At 38.2% G+C, this 20042-nt stretch overlaps 1 protein-coding gene across 1 annotated transcript in view; it reads right to left on the reverse strand.

The window, feature by feature from the left end:
- Positions 1–20042, reverse strand: part of ALS2 (amyotrophic lateral sclerosis 2 (juvenile)) — a 40270-nt gene that overhangs the window by 10563 nt on the left and 9665 nt on the right. The window contains 20 exon segments of the mRNA XM_009331898.1: positions 956–1089; positions 1171–1248; positions 1534–1645; positions 4018–4182; positions 4749–4847; positions 6626–6691; positions 6834–7036; positions 7330–7396; positions 7772–7842; positions 8215–8322; positions 8570–8701; positions 9493–9655; positions 12226–12291; positions 14058–14238; positions 14635–14806; positions 16106–16282; positions 17241–17318; positions 17720–17816; positions 18250–18418; positions 19304–19664. Coding sequence (XP_009330173.1) covers positions 956–1089; positions 1171–1248; positions 1534–1645; positions 4018–4182; positions 4749–4847; positions 6626–6691; positions 6834–7036; positions 7330–7396; positions 7772–7842; positions 8215–8322; positions 8570–8701; positions 9493–9655; positions 12226–12291; positions 14058–14238; positions 14635–14806; positions 16106–16282; positions 17241–17318; positions 17720–17816; positions 18250–18418; positions 19304–19664 — 2699 coding nt within the window.

Consider the following 20042-nt stretch of genomic DNA (forward strand, 5'->3'; position numbering starts at 1 on the left):
ACTTTGCATCCTGTTGTAGGTGTCAGCACTGTCAAAAGAAATTACCAGTGAATGCTTCAGGAAGCATACTGAGAAGTAATCTAAGTAAAAACGTTAGAGTTGTCTTTCCCATTGTAATCTGAAATTTGAGAGTATGCTTCAAAGATATTGAATCCTGTACAACAATTACTACTATTGTAAACCAGTATATAGTGCTACCAAATATTGGAATTTCACCAACAACTCCAAATTTACTTAAATTTCCTCTATTCAAAGAGGAAATTCTCAGTTATGACTTAAATAATGTGTTTTTTTTCCCCAGAGATAGTTAAGCAAATTGACCTAATGCATCTGCTATAAATTGGGTTATATGGATACTTTTCAAAGTTACCTTTGCCAAGGTGTTAAAATGCTCTCTTTTGCAATTCAGCAGATTTTTCTACTATTTTCTTATGCATTGTTTGGAAGAGGTGTGGTAACTAGCTAATTCTGTCCAAGTGTACCTCCACTGCCATTATTAAATGACACATTAAATGAATTAATTAACCACAGAATAATTGGCAGAAAGCAGAGAGGTCTGTGATAGACTTAATTGCTCAAATGTATCTTAGTCTTTCCCAGTACCTCAAAAGTCATCAGCAGCTGTGAACTCAGGTTCTAATAGTCAGTTCAGATATAAATAAAAAAAATCCTGAGACTGCTACAGGACAGTAGCAGCATGTCAGCTATCCTGTAATTTCATGCTGTTGCTTGTGTATTCAAGTAGTAATTAAAGCAAGAACAGCTATAAAGAAGATTTTTATCTTCTTCTATTTCCTAAGCAGGAGGGAAGAGGAATGAAAAAGGAAAAATATTTTCAAAATCTCACTGTTTCTTTGGAGAAAATATTTTTAACTGGCCTTTGAAAAAAAGACAGTATTTATGTTCCGAAGTATTACTGAACCATGAGAGAAATTAATTCTTATTCAACACTCACAATGCTTTAGGTTTGTCCTTCTCATTCTCATACAAGCTAGGTTTGAAGTAGGTTCCTGTGATTTTTATCCCAGATCCCCATTCTCCACTGAACAGACCTTCAATATAATCTCCATTTGGCAAGGTCAGTGTTCCCTTAAGACAAGATAATAAAAAAAATTAACCGAAATCCATTGGGAACCAAATTACAAGGGAAGTGACAACTGTAATACCAACCTTTCCACTCAGAGTCCAGTTATCTGAAAATTCACCCTCATAGACTGTATCATCCTCAGAAAGCAGTATTCCAGTCCCCTATAAAGAGAATCACAAAGAATACAAAGCAGTAATTATAACAGAAGGCCAGACCGCAGATCTAAAGATACACTGAAAAACCTGTTACTAATTCTTAGCAAATAATAATTTTTTTAAAAGCAGTTTCTGAAGTAGTCCTCAGTGAAACAGAGCAGGGATTATAAAGACAGTTTAAAAAGCCAGGACAACAGAAGGTTTACACAGCCTAATATACACTCGTCTACCCCAGAAAGCTACCACACTTAGAGGAAAAGTCACTATAGCACAGTCTGGTGTTCAACTCACCATCATTTTGTTGGTGCTGAAGGCTCCTTCATAATACAGTCCAAACTGAGTAACCACAACACCATTGCCTTGGCAAACATCATCTTGCCACATTCCCATATACTTTTCTCCTCTGAAGAAAAATGAAGTAGGAAGAACAGCGTTTAAGTAATACATTTATATCCTTTCTTTGGCTTTACTGCGGTATTTGACCATTACAGAAAACGTTAGAAAAGAGTCAGACAGCACTTGCTTCAGGTCTGTCAATCTAGTTCCACTAGCTTCATGGAAATAAAGATGCTTTTTGATAGAAATAAACTATAATGAACTTCCTTTCACAATTCACGTTACAAATTGGCCACATCCAAGCAAACTGTTCCTGATGACCTGAAACAATGCTGAAGCCCAGTTAAGCCCAATTCCTATCCAAAGGAACCTGAGCAGTAGCTACAGCACATAAGAAACAAGGAAACTTGTTAGCTGATCGGCATCAGCTTTATCCAAGTTACATATGAAAGGGGATCCTCAGCTTCATCAGGCATCTACCTGATGTATTTAACAATTTTAAAAAAGATGCAAGAAGCTTAGTCTTTTTTTTTTGCCAAAGCTTTTGATTTCTTTACCTAAACTCAGATGAGTCAAATTGAGAGGATAATAAATGAAAGAAACCAAGCTGTTCTACTTGGGGGATAGGAGGGAGACCTACAAAGCCATACATGACATTTTGAAAATATTAGAGTGCAAAAACTGTAAGGAAACAGATCACGTTGTAGAAAGTTTCTGGATAATAGCCTAACAAAGGTCACGCCATAAAAACATCATTAGACAATTAAAGATTGCTCATAAGTAAACATCAGCCTCTTTCAGACTACTATTTAAAATACTTTTTTGTGAGTTTAAGTCCACAGAGGTCAGGCTAGAGTATTTGAAACTAAGCACAAGTCCCAAATATTTTGAAACAATCTATTTTTCCAGTTGTTCTGAAAAAGAACATGTTTTCACCATACAAGTAATAAAAAAAAAATTAACTTGTCAAGGACTTTTTTGTTTGCTTTTAGAAGGAAACTAGTGATTGATTTAACAGAACTCTGCTTATTACAGAGCATTTTCCTTCCAGTATCCAGGAAAAATTATGGTCATAGTAAAGAGAACAAGCCCAGCCATTAATCTAAATTCAGGGGTATCTTCCAGCTGATTGGACCTGTAACCTAGCAGGATGCTGGTTTTATTCATCATGCCAGCTACAGGGGTCTCTGTTGGGTGAAAGCTTCTTGAACAGACAGATGCAGCATACTCAGTTAGCAGGATGGAAACATAACAGAGTAGAAGTCCCACTTGCTCAAATGACTGGTTTGCAATAACAACAACAAGTTATAAAGAGTGACTGCAGCTATTCCTTATTTGTCTGTGCTGAAGAATAAGTGAAGAAAATTAATCCTTAGGCGAAGGCACATATCCTTCCCTGAGACACAAATAAAACTACCATGAGGGCAGCTCACTCATATTTGAGTAACTCTGGAATGAAAAGCAAATGCCACACACCCCCCGCCAGGAACTACCACTGCATTTACAAATTCTAGAAGTGAGAGGATCTGCAAGGAAAGCTGCCATCTCTTTAGTTTGTCCTAGGTAAATACATGACTAAATCAAGTATGTGGAGACACCTTGACACTAGAGTGTAAGAACAACCACCACACCACTAAGCAAGACTAAATGCAAAACCGACATCAGGAAATACCTGGAGATACCACAATAGCTCCATTTCATAAAAATATCCACATACGCACTCCCACACCCCCCCTTCACCTCCAGACTTTCTACTATTCTGCTTTTTAAGTGGGCTTTTGGTTCAGTTAAACCAAAACCAGTTTTCTTGGGCTCTCACCAAAAGCTCTCTTTTCAGGAAAAAACAGCATTAAATTGGTGACTGAGAAAACAGACTATATTGATCTGTGCTCAGACAGTATTAATTTAGCGCACATATTTAGTGCAATTCTGTTTCTGAGACCATCATTTCACTAATCTGCCCTGAGAGAAAGCATCTTCCCTCTGCTGCATTGACAGAGTAAGTCAATGGAAAACCTGAGCACGAGCTAAAATTTACCTAGTCCTGTATATCAGACCACTGAACAACCCAGTCTTACAGTCCTGAGATGAAAGAATACTCCTCACATGACATTCATAAAACTTTCAGCATTTGCACAACAAGATACCTCAGTAAGATACCATATTCAGTGCTAGTTTTCAGGCAGGAGTATGACAGGAAAGCAAGGCAGAAAAAACCAAAGCAAAACAAAACCCCCACATTTACTCCAGAAGCAGCACCAAAAAGCAGTCTCTAGACCCAATTCTTTAGATCATCAACCCAGAAAGCCTAGTATAAAGAAAAAAAAAAAAAAAATAGACATGCACTACTACTGCTACTAACAGATCAGATCCTTTCCTACTCTTTTTGCAATTGCACGTCATACCAGCGTTTAAGGATTTGTGGAAATGAAGCATTACCTTGTGATATCATCAAAAACTCCATAACCACTCTTCTTATCCATTGTCCACTGTCCAATGAACATACTGGGAGATGAAGAGGTCAGCTTCCCACTGCGTAGCAGACCATGCCCATGACGCATGTTATCCTGAAAACATCCTTCATACACCTCACCAGTAGCATAGCTATAAAGAAAAAGAGATTAAGTAAGATTCCTATAATCTACTTTTCTGTTGTGGGGGGGTTTTTTTGGTTGGTTTTGGGTTTTTGTTTTTTTGTTGGTGGTGGTGGTGGTGGTGGTTCCCCACCTCCCAGCCCAGAACAGATCAACCCTCTCTTTTTCCTTCTAGGAATTACATTACAGCCACACCAAGCAGGAACTATAGTAAAAGTATATTTGGGATAAAAGTGAGCCTTTAATACAAGTCTCTTGATGCTTTGTTGTTTTAAAGCGACTCTCTCTGCAACAAGCAAGGCCGTTAAGAGTTTACATTTATCTCTCAGAAGAAAGAATCCTCTATTATTGAAAGGTGGTAGTAACATTAGAATAGATATTAATAACAGAACACTGTACAAGTATGCATTGTGAGCAATCTACCAAAAGCAAAGCAGAAAATAAGCCAAGCTAACTATAATCACAAGTCTGAAATGTAACAAGAAAGCTACATACAGAAGCTTGATAAGCAGTGTGCCAGAGCATCAGCCCCGCTCCCCCTTCTGCAATGACAGCAACACAAGTGCTACATGTTACCTGTAGACTCCATGCCCACACATTTTGCCTTCCTTCCAGTACCCCACGTAATGGTCATCCTTATTCAATGCTTTGTTTAGCACTCTGTATTCACCATACCTGTCAATGCACAGAAATGGAACACAAGCAGCTATAATGTTAACACACTTCATTAGAAACAGGAACAGATACATATCACAGACCCATTCTAAAATCAGAATGCTCTCTATTGTTTTTAGGGCATCTCTTCAACTACAGCAGTTAGATTATATTTTTTTTTTTTTTTTTAAGAGAAAGCAGGAATTCCAGCATCACTAGGTCAGTTTAGTCCGTACTGCTTTTCTCCTGTTTGATTGTGGCATGTTGTAAACATTCCCCTCTCTACCACACCGCAGCATTTTTCTCAGCTTTCTAAAGGCCACAAGTCTTCCCACATCCTAAGACTGCTTCTACCTTTGTTGTCTTCTTCAGGTCTTGATATTTCAAGCACATCTTTATTCCAGGGAAAGATTAGAACATATATTGCTACAGAGAGTATTTTTAAAAAAGATGCTAGCTTCCAATTATGCTCAAACAGTGGCACAGAATTGTTCACAATTTCAGTATGCCTGAAAAGAATGAGACATACAAGTTTTATTTATTGATTTAAATCTTCTGAGGAGATTAAAATCCAGTTATGAAGGTTCTCCTGAGAGTGTGTCTACCCCAACAAGACATTACTATTGTTAAGTGTTAAGACTATAGCATACATGCTGAAATACAAATACCAATCCATTTATTTCTGGTGGGGATTTGTTAGCAATATTTCCATCTCCAAGAACCCCAAAATCACCAGGGTTAGTTACACTTACTATTAGTTACAAATGCCCAAAGCTCTAATCTGGTTTTATAGTTTGACATTATACCAATAGCTGAGGTGCATTTTAAAAAGCTGCCTGCAGCCAGACTGCATTTCAATTTCCCCTCCAACTCAATACTTTGCAAATGCATCTGGAAGCCAATAGGACTCCTCATATATTTTTATCCTGCCCAGTACAGACATGTCTGCTCACAAGATTCATATAAAAATGCCTTTGGAAAGAAGTTAACCTCTTAGCCTCTAAGTGCCCTAAGCAGATTCTAAGCAATGAAATCCATAGATTAATTCAAAGCTGTGTAATAAATTAAGTTACTTTCAAGTGGTCTTATTTGTTTCACCAGATAAGTTGATAATGTCTAGGACTTCCATTCATCCTGTTTTCAAACTCCTCTGTACTAGTTATCTTAATCATTAGGATCAGATACTCTCATTAGTTTTGTTTTCATCACCCAAACCCTGAAGTCTCGATTCAAGATTTAGTTGTCTCCTTCCGGAATTATTAAACCCTTGCTCTACCAGAAATGCAGCAAGGAAAACATCAGAGAAGATGCATCACCACATTGTATGAAAGGCATTGCATTTTCTAGAAGGATAAAAAAAAAAACCAACAGAACTTTTGAAAGAATATTGCAATGCAAAAAGTTAATAGTTACCTATACAGCAGAAAGTTGACTGCAGACTTTTCAATTGGCTTGTTCTGCTTAGGAGCTTACACCCACCCATCCATTCTTTCTCCTTGGCTGTTTTACCATTTCCTTCCTCCATCCTACAGCTGATTACCCCAATTAGTTTCAGTTTTTATAAAAGAGCAAATTTTTAATCACGCAGTTGCAGAGGCTGTTGTGAAGACAACAAGCATACCTCTGGATAAATGAGAGATTATCGATACATCAACATATAGATATATCTTGTTAACATACGTAACCCTGAGTCAGTAAGATTCACTGCAAAACCTTTAATTAAAAGGTTTTTGTTATTATTTCCTACAACAAAAGGTATTTCTTGCCCTCTGGCTCCACAAGTAGCGAGAGGATCTTACCCATCCTCCAGCCCAGTCCTGAAAGTCCCAGAGTACATTCTTCCATCCGCCCACTTTAGGATCCCTCTGGAAAAAATACAAAGCCATACACACGTATAAGATAATCAGTTCACTTCACACTCCCCAAATAACTTCTGTGAGTGAGCCTACTTATTGATAGAGCAACCAACTCATTTTGTTTTCAACTGTTACGTTCAAATGCTTTTACCTGCCATGGGGTCTTCCCGAAAGCCATCTCCCATCATAAACAGCATCCTTAAATCGAGGGTCCTTATAGAAGGTGTATTTGGCACTGCGAGAAATCGGAGGTTCCTGTCTTGGCACATTCCCACCAGCTCCATATAGAATTAAGTCAGCAGTCCCTTTAAGGGCCTGATCCACTGCTTGGCTTATTGCCCTCAGCCACTTGGTCTGAAACAGAAAGCGTTTCACCACAGAATTTAGCTAACATCTGTCTTTGCATTGAATCCCACCTTTACAGCAACTACAATAACCTCCTTTGCACTCCTCAGTACAGTGTTGTAAATTGGAGCACTGCTATAGTCAAGCACGGCATACAGTCAACCTGCATACCAAGTTGTAGGAAGAATTCATTCTGGGTGAATACTTAGGCAATACTTCTCCCTATTTGGTTTCACAGTAGGAGAGAAAAAAAAACCTCATTCATATCACTGAAGTCGTGCAAAATCTGTAGATATGCCTACCTTTTCCTGTGGTGTTGAAGAAACAAGAACAAACTGTTCTTCTGGTGTTGTAATCTTCAATCCATTCCTACATGGGGGAGGGGGGAAATATTTTAATCTAGTGAAACTTCATCCTGAAAAAGGCAAGGTTTCTTAGAGCATGATTATTGTATCTTCCCTCCCCCACCCCAGCTAACATTCACTTTAATATTAAGCCAGCAGTGAAAAGAAGCAGCAAGAAAGACTACTTGCTTTCCTCTGGACTACCTTATTCTTTCTGATGTTTATACAACTTTTTTCTTTAAGACATAGAAATACAATAAGTTTTCTGAAATAAGAAAGAGGGGTAGACATGATTGCATCCAGCCTATTCCGCTCCTAGTTTACAGTAATTGGTTACAAAATGCTCATCCTCCCTCCCAAGATATCTGACTATTTCAGCATCACAAGCAAGAATACTCACACATTACCAGCTTCTTCTGAAAGAGCTTCTACCCACAGTGTGGACAAGGGAAAAATATGGTGCGTTGAGAACTGTAGGCAAGGAGAAGGAGAAGGGAAACTTCACCGGTACTGATCCATTACCCCTGCCCCATGCTTTTTCTGAACAGTTTTTTTCCTTTCTTTGAGGACTAGGGAAAACTGAGCATTACAGGCTCCTTATATGCACCTTGCTTCGAGAAGTAGCCAACAGAAACTATGCCAGCCACAGGGCAACAGCAATCAAACATTAAAAAAATAGTACATAATTTCAAATTTATTTGTAACCATGAAAAAAATATTACTTTTAAGTGTTCAAGCAACATGGCAGTGAACAGTGCAAAAACTTATTTTCACTACATGAAAAATATGTCATGTTGTTTGAAGCAGAGAAAAGGTTTTGTTCCTGGATACGAGCTGGCTTACCTGAGCATGTACCAGAGCATCGTTGAAGAGGATGAACCAGTTTACAGAGAATCTTCCAGCATGCTGTAGGGACAACCCCCGATTGCTGCTTTCACAGATTAAACGACGCTAAATCCTACAGGTAGCATTAAAAACAAAATTACAGAAGCTTACTTCTCACTGATTGCGACCTAACGTCAGTGCTATTTGTCTTTCATAGTAAAGGGCCAACCTTTTTAAAGTTAAGAGTACTACAGCAACACAAATTAGAAAAATGAGAAATGCAACTGGGACAATAGCATCAGTAATAGACACAGGGTATAACGCTAACAGCAAGAGATTCAAGCTGCTAATGGACTGACAATTGTCATTATACCGTCATTTTCCCAGGAAAGGTCTTCCAGAAGCCAAGTGTGTATTCTGCTTCTTTCCTTTTTCTGCTAAGGTGGACAGCAAGGCTCTCATAACAAGAACTAGAATCCTGTAGCTTCTGGTATTCTGGAGATGCCTATAGGGCACAAGGTAAGACAGACCTGAGAGTATTTCCGAACACCTGTGCCAACAACACTAACCAAGCTGCAATGCAACTGCTCATTTTATTAAATCAGCATCAAATGCGTAACAGTTGGTCTGGTCAGTAAAGGAACAATGTAGGCTAAGTTATTTTCTTGGTCACACGTTCTGTTGGTGCACTGGGAGTTTTTAAAATCACAAAAGTGCCATGACTGTTAAGAGGAGAATGATTAATATACAATTACATGATCTATCTTCTTGCAGCTTAACAAGCTGTAGCAGAAGTAGTGCTAATAATTGCAGGAGTAATACTTTAAATGACTATATTGGGATAAACATACAAGTAGTTATTGCTCCTGTTTAGTCATCTTTTCTTTCAAAAGAATGAATTATATACATCTAAATGTGTGGTAAGAGTCTACCTAATATATATGTAGTATTTTTAGTAGAATATTACAACCAAGGATAGCTACAGTAATGATGCCAGATGGAACTGAAAAGCAACAGGCAAACATGAAAATAATATATTTTCAATTAAGCACTCAGGCACACAAACAAGTTCTGGTAGGGTAACAAGTTTCTACCTGTCATGTGATCTGTGCAGGTGTGGTGCAAGATTGCGCAAATAAACGTGCATGATCTTCCCTGCAGCAAATAGAAGACCGAGGTAGCTTCTCTGAGGATTAAGCTATTTCTAATTACCTGGCGTTTGCTTCACACAGTTACTTCCGAGCCAGAAGTTTCATGTGTATATTTATTCAGATACAAATAACAAGGCCAGCTTACCACTTCAAAACATGTGGCAAGCTTCAGCAAAGTTCTAGCATAATTATGAAGTCGTCCAAATGGCATGAAAAACAGAGCATTCAGAACTTCCACTAGCTGGAGGTTTTCCTCATCCTTCTCAGACAGTTTCTGTAACAGCTCCTGGTTTTTACTCAAGAAGTCTCTAAATGATGGGACCATTGGGGAACACAGGGAGGAGAGAAGAAAAGAGACAGCGAGACATCAGTGATGTTTTATATAAATGAGCTCAGAATGCCCCTTTTTGGATTATCATAAACCAATAAAAATTATGAAGGCAAATGCATGCTACTTATTAATCTATTCCAAATTTAGTTTAAGGAAGTACAGTAATACAGACATGTAGCTCTCTAACAACTGCAACACAGGACTTTTTTTTACTGCTACCCTCACACGCTCAGTCATTAAACTGGTTGAAGAAAGTTGACTAAGTTGCCCCACTTGGAGAGTAACTAATTGCCTTTTTCCCCTGTAACACTTGATTAGCAAAAGAGCTAACAGGTGGAATGACTTCCCCATTACTGTTAGAGTAATAAGTTTCTAACACTTGATTCATACAAGAAGGCCTGAAAGAATCTTAACTTTGCTCCAGTGCACTTCCCTAAATATATACAAATAATCTCTTCCCCACCCCTGCTGTTCAAGGCAACTGACCAGTTTTTCCCCTAACTAGAAAAATTACATCCTACCTCAAAGAAAGGCAGGAAATCTGTTCAATCCTCAGTCTGATTTCCAAGAGGGAGAACTAATCTAGTTCAGAGAAGAAGAGGGAAATGATTCTGAAGACAATGCATTAGCACACAAAACCAGGATTTCTTCATTAAAAGGAAAACAAACCTACTTTTCCCTCTCCTTCACCATATCTGTGTGTACACATGTGCTGGCACATATGACACATCTGCATGAAAACATCCAGCTGGGAAGCATTTAAACCACAAGCTGCAAGAATCAGGTGAGGCTGAGAAAGCAGGCTCTAGGGACAGCGAAACAGATCAGAGAATTGCACAGCAGGGTCCCTAAGAATTCTACATGATTAGTAAGATGCCATTTCACACATCAAAATAACGTACCTTGTCTAGGTCTGCTAATGATATTTAAGAACTCTCTTGTTTAACAAGCCTTAGGAATAAAGTCTTCTTTAGAGAGAAGACCATATTTCTTAATTTTAAATTTAACCATCTGGATGGCTTGCATTTTTAAAGTGCTTCAAGATTCTCACATGGATGAGGGACACCTCTGTAGAAAAGTGTCAAATAATAACAGATTCATAACACTGAGTATAGCTCATCTACTTTTTCAGAGTAAATGCTCAAAAACCTGCCAACAATAGAGACTTCTATTGCCGCTAGCACTTTTTTTAAAGTTGGGACTACTTCTAATGCATTCATATTGCAGAATATCCATAAAAGGCTGACATCATTAACCATTGACTTAAGACAGTATCCCTCGGGAAGGTGGTGAGGGGGAAATTCATCATTATCAGCAAAGATATTCTTGACTTCCCTTTGCAAGTAGCAGGACAAAACTTCTAAGACATCTCCTCCCTGAAGTTTCAGAACCTGCAAAGTGTTATTCACCTAATGAGACCCTGGTTGCAGTAGAAGAAGCTGTGACACCTGACAGTGACAATTGATGTGAAGAATTCAGTACAAGTAATTTCAGCATCCAGAACTTTTCACTACAAATTATAAACAAACTTATACTTGAACTAAGATTTCCTGTAAGTCACCCTAAAAATCTTGACCAATGCAGAAAGATTCTCAGTGTCTCTCTGCAGTGGGATTTTTGTATTTAGTCTTTGGCACTGGTCCTCAGGTGCAGAAACTTCTTTGCATTAGATACCCTGGTGTTTCAAAGAACTTCCAATACCATTGTTTACACTACATTCAAGGTGCTCCATAAACAGCTGTAACAGAATTACTCCCAGATTACAGAATTTAGGAAGGAAGGAAAGCTGGCAATTCCTCAGACAAGTTAAAAAATATGCTCATTGCAACAACTTCTTCACAGCACTAGAGTGAGAGATGTACGGTGTCATTACTTTATTTCCTAGACAAAAATACTACTGAACTGAGAAAAAAGCTTTCCTTTATGATCTATAAACTTCAAATATACTGTCTCAGGCCTTAAGGTACAATTCCTTCCTCACATTTAAGAGCATCTATGCATGAAATAGAGTAAAGCAACCTTGAGAGGCAGAGAAGATACACATGCAGAAATGTTATTTTTGCATTATTTTAAAGCACTTCCATAAACTTAAAGAATTCAAATGAAAGTGCATTCACACTATCTACTCTTACGACTTCTTAGTTTGCTGTTCTGTATTTTCTTGACAGCAACATTTGAAAAATAAAATACTAACAAACACTGAATAGATGATGAAAATTTAACCTCAGGACTAAGCTTTCAAAAAAATCATTATCTGAAATCTATTTACATTTCTTTCAAGGAACTTACAGTAATTTATGCTTTTTTTACTCCTTTCTCCACCTTCAGGATAAAGTAACTGAACTCATTCAGCAGCATTTTAACCTAAATTTTTGTCACAGTTGAGAGAAAGCAACTTTTTCTTCATCTGACAGAAGAGGAATTACTGTACTCAAGCAAGATGAGACCCAGCCTCCGCATGCTCATTACTACACACGTACACTACTTTAAAGTACGGTTCTTTGCTAGTTCATCAAAAACTCCAAAAAATGGTAAAAGTTTGCTTACATTGCTGGCTTTGCAAGGAGCATAAATCCTCCCATTACGAGAAAGTTTGTTACTGAAGTACAATACCTAAAACGAGGAAAAAAAAGTGTTTCCGTTACAAAATAAGAACATCCCTGGAAACAGAAACTGTTTTAATTTCCAACAGTTTACCAATGAGATCTGTAGTATCTTCTACTATACAAGTAATCTAAGTACTTGAGAAAATATTAAACAGTGAAACACTCAATGTTACTGGAACACTTAGTATTCACTTTCCACATGGAGGATAGAACACGCATTACTATTCTGCATTTCTGCTGCCATTAGCACAATGCAGAAGGCTTACTTTGCAAACAAAACTTGAATTTTTTTTGTTTCCCCCCCATATTTGGGCATGTACAGAATAGGCCATCTGTTTCAACAGTTTAATACTGCTAACTTCTAATTATATTCAAGATGGGAATTTCTCTTTTCCTGCTACTCAACATTCTACCTTTCACTTCTCCCCTACCAAAAAAGAAAACCATTTTAAAAAACACCTTTCTCCAGGGGAAGAGGTCTCAGCTTAGCCCAATTAACAGATAATACTTGTGTTGCCTGATGGATCCTTGGAAGATGCTCAAGGCACTATGCTGAGGAGCATGCATAGGTTCTGATGCCATACACAGAAAAACGTGTAAAGCATTAGAAAGCAAAGGGGAAAAGCAGAAGACAGGCAGTAACAACGAGAACAGAAATTAGGTATTTCAGTCTTTGACAGGGAGGAAGAAGAAATTAAGAAACCCTTCTAATCCGAGTAGCGAGAACCAATTCTGGAAATCCAGATTACAAGAAAAACTGAAGTCCAAGACTAAGAAAGAAAGGAGGAAAATACATATTTACAATTATGAACAACCCATTTGATAAACAGAGAAGAAAGCTTCTTTTAGGGTGATATGGTGTAAGTTTATCACTGACTCAGTAAAAGTGGTAACTGTTGTGCTTGTGTTAGAAAAAAGTGCAACTAGCTGCACATTCAAAATGCTACTGCATAACAACTGAAGTTGATGATCTTGAAATTTTGTTCCCTTAGAGATTTTCAGATGTCTGGTAACCAAGACTACATTCAGAGAGGACATTTTTAGACTCTCCCCTCTGTCAAGCCAGTATTTTTCACAAAAGCCTGTAGGTATTAAGTATGAGACTTCTGCTACATTTGGATGAAATGATCCAGCAGCTACAAAAGCTACTGAGGAGAAAGACAGCAAACGGTGTGACTGCATAGACTTACTCTCCCAAAAGCATTAAGCTAAAAAATAATAACCAGGATAATTCAGACTTAATTCTGAGCACTAAAGCAGCTTTGTCTTTTGGGTGAAGGGTGTAATGCTAGCTATTTAGCAGATACCAGGACAGAAGAATCGTTCTTCTGGGAGACAATTTTTAGTTAATGACTACTGAAAAGGCATTTTGTAACTACAATAAACCGCCAAAGGTAGCTTTACTTAGTAGCCTAGCCATGGTAACTCTATTACAGTATGTTACAGGATCCTTACTATTAAGTAATGAACATGTCGCTTTCTAACAGGTACATGTTGAGCAACCAAAGAGGAGCTTGTACATAGATTTTTACATCAGGGAAGCTGAAGCTGTCCAGTGTGCTCCACTGGTGAAGACTTTGAAATATATAGCTCACTACAAAATGAATTAGTTTGTGTAAAACTCTCCATACATTTTAAATTGCAAGAATACAATTTGCACAACAGTTACTTATATAGCTTTCCTTATGATCTACTTTCCCCTAACTCAGGGCTTGTTGCGGTCAGTGGATTAATCCTGCAGAGACTCAAGATGAGAGGGAATTGGATACTTGCTCAGTGTAACTATCCAAAAAGAGACTGGAATGCTTCAGGATGGCCAAGCTCCTGGCTTCTTTTACTCCATGAAGAAAGCTACTTAGAGAAGCTCCATGTTGACCGATGAGATAGCATAGCTTGCTGAACCTGCTTGCCATTTCCTGCAACAACTGGATTGTATTTGCATTGCCCAAATTATCTGTAACAGACCAGAAAGTAATTTAGCTTACCTTACGAAAGAGCAGCACCCATTAATAAAGAGAGTTACCAGAAGGTGCTGTTTAGATGTTTTATTGGCAATTTCACCTCATGGCTACATTATGCAGAATCAGGAATTCAACAATTTTAGACTAAATACAGCTTAAATAATTAAGTTTTTTTCAGGTGAAACAGTCAGGAAAAGTGCAAATACTAATAACATAATGCAGATGTCAAAATGCAGCTATATTTCACCAGTTCATCCGAACAGGGGAGAAGAGCAAGACCTTAGCTTTATCTTAAAAATATATAATTACTTTTAAATTTTGCATAAAGAAATTTGTTGTGGAACGTAGGGGGAAATAATATCAAAGAAAATATTAAAATAAGGTCTTACCTAAACCTAAAAGAGGTCTAAGAACCTGAGATTTGATCTCACTCAGTTTGAAATAAAACCTTCTCTCAGTAGAAGCCAACTCATGCAAACTGGCAATATATCCCATTACGTTTTTGTCTACTAAGACCAAACAGTTGTCACCACCAGCTATCACATTGCTTATGTACCCTATCTGAAAGATGAAAAAGAGAGAAGAAAAAAACAGCAGCTTTAATATTTTTCTTTTTACACTCCAATTTAAAAATAGGGTGATGCAGAATAAAGCATATCAATACAAGTGGTATTAGTGTAGGTATTAGTAGGTATTTGCTTTCCACAGTAGTTGGAAGCAAAATTCTTCTCTAAGGTCAGCACAAGTGTCACTGATGCATTGTGGCTCCTCACTAGTTCTGGTTCACACGCAATACCATATAGTAATGCAGTGTTTAAGCTCTACTTGTATTTCCTTTGTTGTTAAATAGAGGGTTTCTTAGAAACACTGAGCCAGAGTTTTTCAACAAGCAACCCACAGGCCAATTCTGATATGCAAGAGCCTACGAGTCACCCTACAAGAGAAGAGAAGAGAAGGGAATGGCTATCAACAATCTTAGAGAGGGAATACAAGTGTGTGTGTATGTGCGCACATACATGTGTGCGCATGCATGCACATGCATGCGCACACATGTACGTGCATATGGATGGACCCGGTGTCTAAATCCCTGGGCCTCCAGAAAACCCCTCTCCAACTGCTGTTCTGCTCAATCTAGGGAAGTAGCAATGAAACCCAGAAGAGCTGAGACAAAGAGCTGCTTTCTACCCTCACCATCTCCTTTTTGTTACCTTAAACTCAGGTTGGTCTGAAATCATACAAACAACTTGGAAGAGGACCTGCAGTCAGAGTACACACTCCCCCACCTCATGCCAACTTCAAGGCACATACGAGATTCAGCTTGATGAAGAAAACTGCATAGGGGCACCTCCTCTCTCCCATAAGCACATTTTGGTGCCTTTGCTCAGTTCCCCCTTTACACCCATGAGAAAGGGAGGGGGAGGGAAGGAGATGATGCAGAACTCAGGGGGACTTTCTGCTCACTCACAAACAAGATGCATAGGAAGCAGAATGGAATAGAGCAGGCAGTGCCCTCAATCACTTGAGAAATAACAGGAAAATGAAAAGCAATAGCAGCAAAGAATAAACACATGAAGACTGTGGTGGGTGCACTTCTGCAACATGCACACATGGAAGGAAATGGATTAGACACACTGGAAATGCCTCCTTGTCCCTCAAACAGAAGGAAAGACCAAGAAACAGGCAGGGAAGAGAACAATAATTAGGCCTCCTCTCTGCCCTCCAGAAGCTGTGCTCCTGATTTGACTGCTAGGAACCAGTTACTTGACTTGACACCCTTAAAGCTAGTTGAACAACCAGCACTGTGCTATTTCCAAAAAGCATCAGTATGATTTGCACTAACTTAAAGGAAACATCACTCACCTTACTACAGGATAGTAACAAAACTGGACTCTTAGTACAGCTATTTTCATACAGATTATTTTCTGTTGTTGTCTCCTGGCCACTGTAATATAATCCAGGTTGGAAGTCTTCCTCATCTGCTAAGAAGAGGGAATGATCTAGTCCTGCTGCTGTACTCCAAACACCATCACCACACACCTGAAATTCATGAGGAAGGAAAAGACATTAGAAATCATCACCTGAAGCTGGAAGGAGAGGAGACTACTTAACTCTTCTAGCCACACACACATAATAGACCTGCCAAGAAAAAGTATTGCAGTAACTGGTAATTTTTCAACTTCAGTGTCTCATAACAAACACATTTCTTGCATGTATACTGAAAATTATCTTTCTTTCCAGTCTTCTTTCTAATGGCTGATTTTTTTGTCTTTAAATTATAAATCAGTTTTTTTTTTAAATGGGCATCCGGTGAGCTTGATTAAAGTTGGGACACTATTCTCCCCTCTACATTTAGCTAGGAAATCTATACATTTGAGACAGTTAACATGCTGTACATTAATTTGCATAAGGCCTAAGCAGAAAAACTGTGCAGCTAGTTTTCCACTAGGACAAGCACCAGAAAACATAGGCAAGGGTCTGGTCTAACCCAAAATAATTATTTGGCTATTCACTCAATGTGATGAAAAGTTCAAAACAAACAGAAAACCCACTGCCAAAACAGCTCTGGAAATACAAAAAGGAACAATAAATATGGTCATGGTCTAGCAAAGCTAAAAATGCTAGAAGAATGTTTAGAATAAAAACAGTGTTCCAAGGTATTTAAAACTTTCAGCACTGCAACATCAATATCAGAGAACCCAAATATAAGGTAGAAATAGAATTTGATAAGAAGATACAACCAGTCACATTTCTCAGTTTTAGAACTTCAATGTGGTCAAAAAACAGTGGAAGTCTGCATAAAGGATTTCTTGGGTAGATTTTTCACAAGCTTATCTAAGGATTGTATTCACAGTATGAGCCAAAGAAATAAAGGGCTCTTTTAGTATATAGCACTCAGATACATAAACAAGGTCAGTTTTTAGATATTACTTTGCACTCACTCATATAAGAAGAGACCCTAAACTGAACGAAGAAAAATACAGAAAACAGAAAGTACCTTTGCGAGACGAGGGACTGTTGTTGGGGAGTTCAAGTGACCAAGCTGGCCAGAGATATTACTGCCCCATGAATACACCTGTAAGAAACATAGCTAAACATGAGAACGTAAATTTATATACATGGACACATACTGAATTGTGGTAGTACAACACATCAAGTGTGCAAACACACACAAGGGTATAAGATTCATGTACCAAGAAGCACTTCCCTAATTTCCACTGTCTTCCTGTATTCTCAAATTGTCTTCTCACGTTCAGAAATAGAATGCACCAAATCAAGTCATTGCAATCTTTAAACATAATGTTGACGGTACACGCATAACTTTGGCAGAAACAAAATTAAAATTCCACACTGCTTCCAAGTTGCCTCCCACAAATGGAAACAAAAGTTTAGAGGCAAAAGAAACAAAAACCTAGAAAACACCAAACATGACAATTACGTCATAGATAAGCAATAAATGATAACAACCACTTGTACCTGGGATTTGGCAGTGAGTGCTAAGGAATGATGGCCACCAGCAGAGAGGTGAATGACTTCTTTACCATCTAGGCTTTTCACACACAGTGGCTGAAGCCTGTCAATCCCCAGAACCCAGGGCAGAGGGATAAGAAAAAAAAAAAGATTGTCAGAGGTATTTTTAAGACAAAAATAAATTCCAGATTTTATTTAAAAAAAAAAAAAAAAAAATTAGAGAAAACAAACATACATGGAGTCTTTTGGCAATAAACCAGATTAGTCAAAAAGGTATGAAGGGTAAAAGTTGATTATAAACCTCACCCCAATTTGGACAAAGTGCAAATATCACCAAAACTCCTAGTGAATACAAGGGGAAAAGTCATAACTGATTGACGTTCAGTAACAATACAGCATAAAACATGTTACTTGGAGGAACTTAGGTCACAACACAAAAGAACAAGAACACAATACAAGGCAGTTGACTGAATTTGAGAAGTTGAATACTCCAGATTTCCTAGTGACCTACTAAAAAACATTTAAAGAAATCTCACCTTGGCAGAACATCGCCATGTCCTAGCTGTCCTTCCTTCCCCTTTCCCCAGCTCCATACCTCTGTTCTCAGAGAGGGTAAAAGAGCATCAGCCTCACCACTGTAGGTTGGAGTCAGAGCTACGGTCCTCATTTTTGCCCGCCCTACCTTCCGTAAGAGCCTAGGAGAAACTGAAAACAGGCCAAGAGATAGAAAAATTGCTCATCATTTTAGGTAAATATATCTCTCAGACTGTGTGTTACACAGTAACAGTACCATCTGAGATAACCGATCAAGACTTCTTAAAGAGGTATTAATTAAGATTGAGAGCAAAGGCTGACATGTAAGTAGATAGGTTACTGATACACAGAAGTTACATATGTGCTAAAAGTAGACAGATCCCAACTAATTTTTACCAGCTATTAAAGGATAACAGGCATATGAGAACTATACAGTTATACTGAAGCAAATGAACCAAAATGAACTATACATTAAAAAAAGTATGTTTTGAAAGAAAATATATCCTTGCAGTGAACAAAAGATTTCAGTATTTCCTAAAATCTCCCCTCAGATCCAAGATCAATATAGAACTAAACCATGTACTCACTCATTCAGAGCAATTAACAACACTAAAATCTATGAGGGAAGAAGGTCATTAACTTTGAAGTTTGGCAGTGGGAATTGTAATATTTCTAGATCCCTGGCTCAAAACCACCTCAGTGCAGTAGGGATTACAGGCCACACAGATTTTTATCTGCTATGCAACTTACATGAAAGAGAGTTTGCCATCATTTTGCAGTAAGATGCCCAGACTACTACAATGTGCCCACTTTATCTTACTTTACCAATAAAGAAGATTCCTAAACCCACTATGCTTTTGGTTTTCTTAGCATGCAGCATCTGCTAGTCTTCACTCCCCCCACCGCCTTCAAGTCCTAAGATACAGTTTATAATTCATAAACACCTTTGGTAGATTATTAGATTTATGTTCAATAAATACATTTCCTTTCAGTTATAAACCTCCACATTATAATAATTTTTCCAGTCTCTTGGTTTTCCCTAACATGCTTTTTTACCTTGCGACAACAAGCCAGGCAGAGACAGTCTTCGACTCCCTCCTTCAGATTCCTCCTCTCTAATATCTACTAAACTGGAACTCTTCTTTCCCTGCATGGATTCCAGTCTGACCTGCTCTTCTCGACTGTCTTTCAGAGCTTCAGGCCCTGGGGAACCGCCACCAGATTGAGATCCTGGTTCGCTTGAAGGTGTGCCATAGAAGTTCATTACTTTCTTCAGAGACAATGCTCCAGCTTCATATGTAGCAGCTACTCTCACACCAACTGCTGACGCACAAGAGGCCACCAAGCTGTTCAAAGCAGATGTGCTGGTACCTGGAGGGCCAGGGATACAAGCACCGAGTTGTTCTTCTTGAGAAGGCTAAAACCAAAGAAAAATTGAAGACTATCATACCAGACAGCACATAACAGTAGGATGATGATATACACACTCACTATTTGAACTATGTGCTATACTAAATAAGACATTATGAGGAAGCTTTTCATACTAAGGTATACATCTATTCCTCAGAGTCACATTTTTTAAGGTAGGACAAAGCACCATTTCTACATGGACTGGGCTTTGTCTGTGGCATTTGTCTTGTAGCTCATCCATAAGAGGGCTGTTTTTTTTTTTTAAATACAAAAAAAAGGATCTTTGCAAACAAATATAAAAAGGGATTTAATTTTAGGCTTATTACCAACTTCTTTGCCACCAATTAAAGTGCATCAGCGAGCACTGTATTCACAGAGAGGTAAG

Source organism: Pygoscelis adeliae, unplaced genomic scaffold, assembly GCF_000699105.1.
Source record: "Pygoscelis adeliae isolate BGI_AS28 unplaced genomic scaffold, ASM69910v1 Scaffold160, whole genome shotgun sequence".
Classification (NCBI taxonomy): Eukaryota; Metazoa; Chordata; class Aves; order Sphenisciformes; family Spheniscidae; genus Pygoscelis; species Pygoscelis adeliae.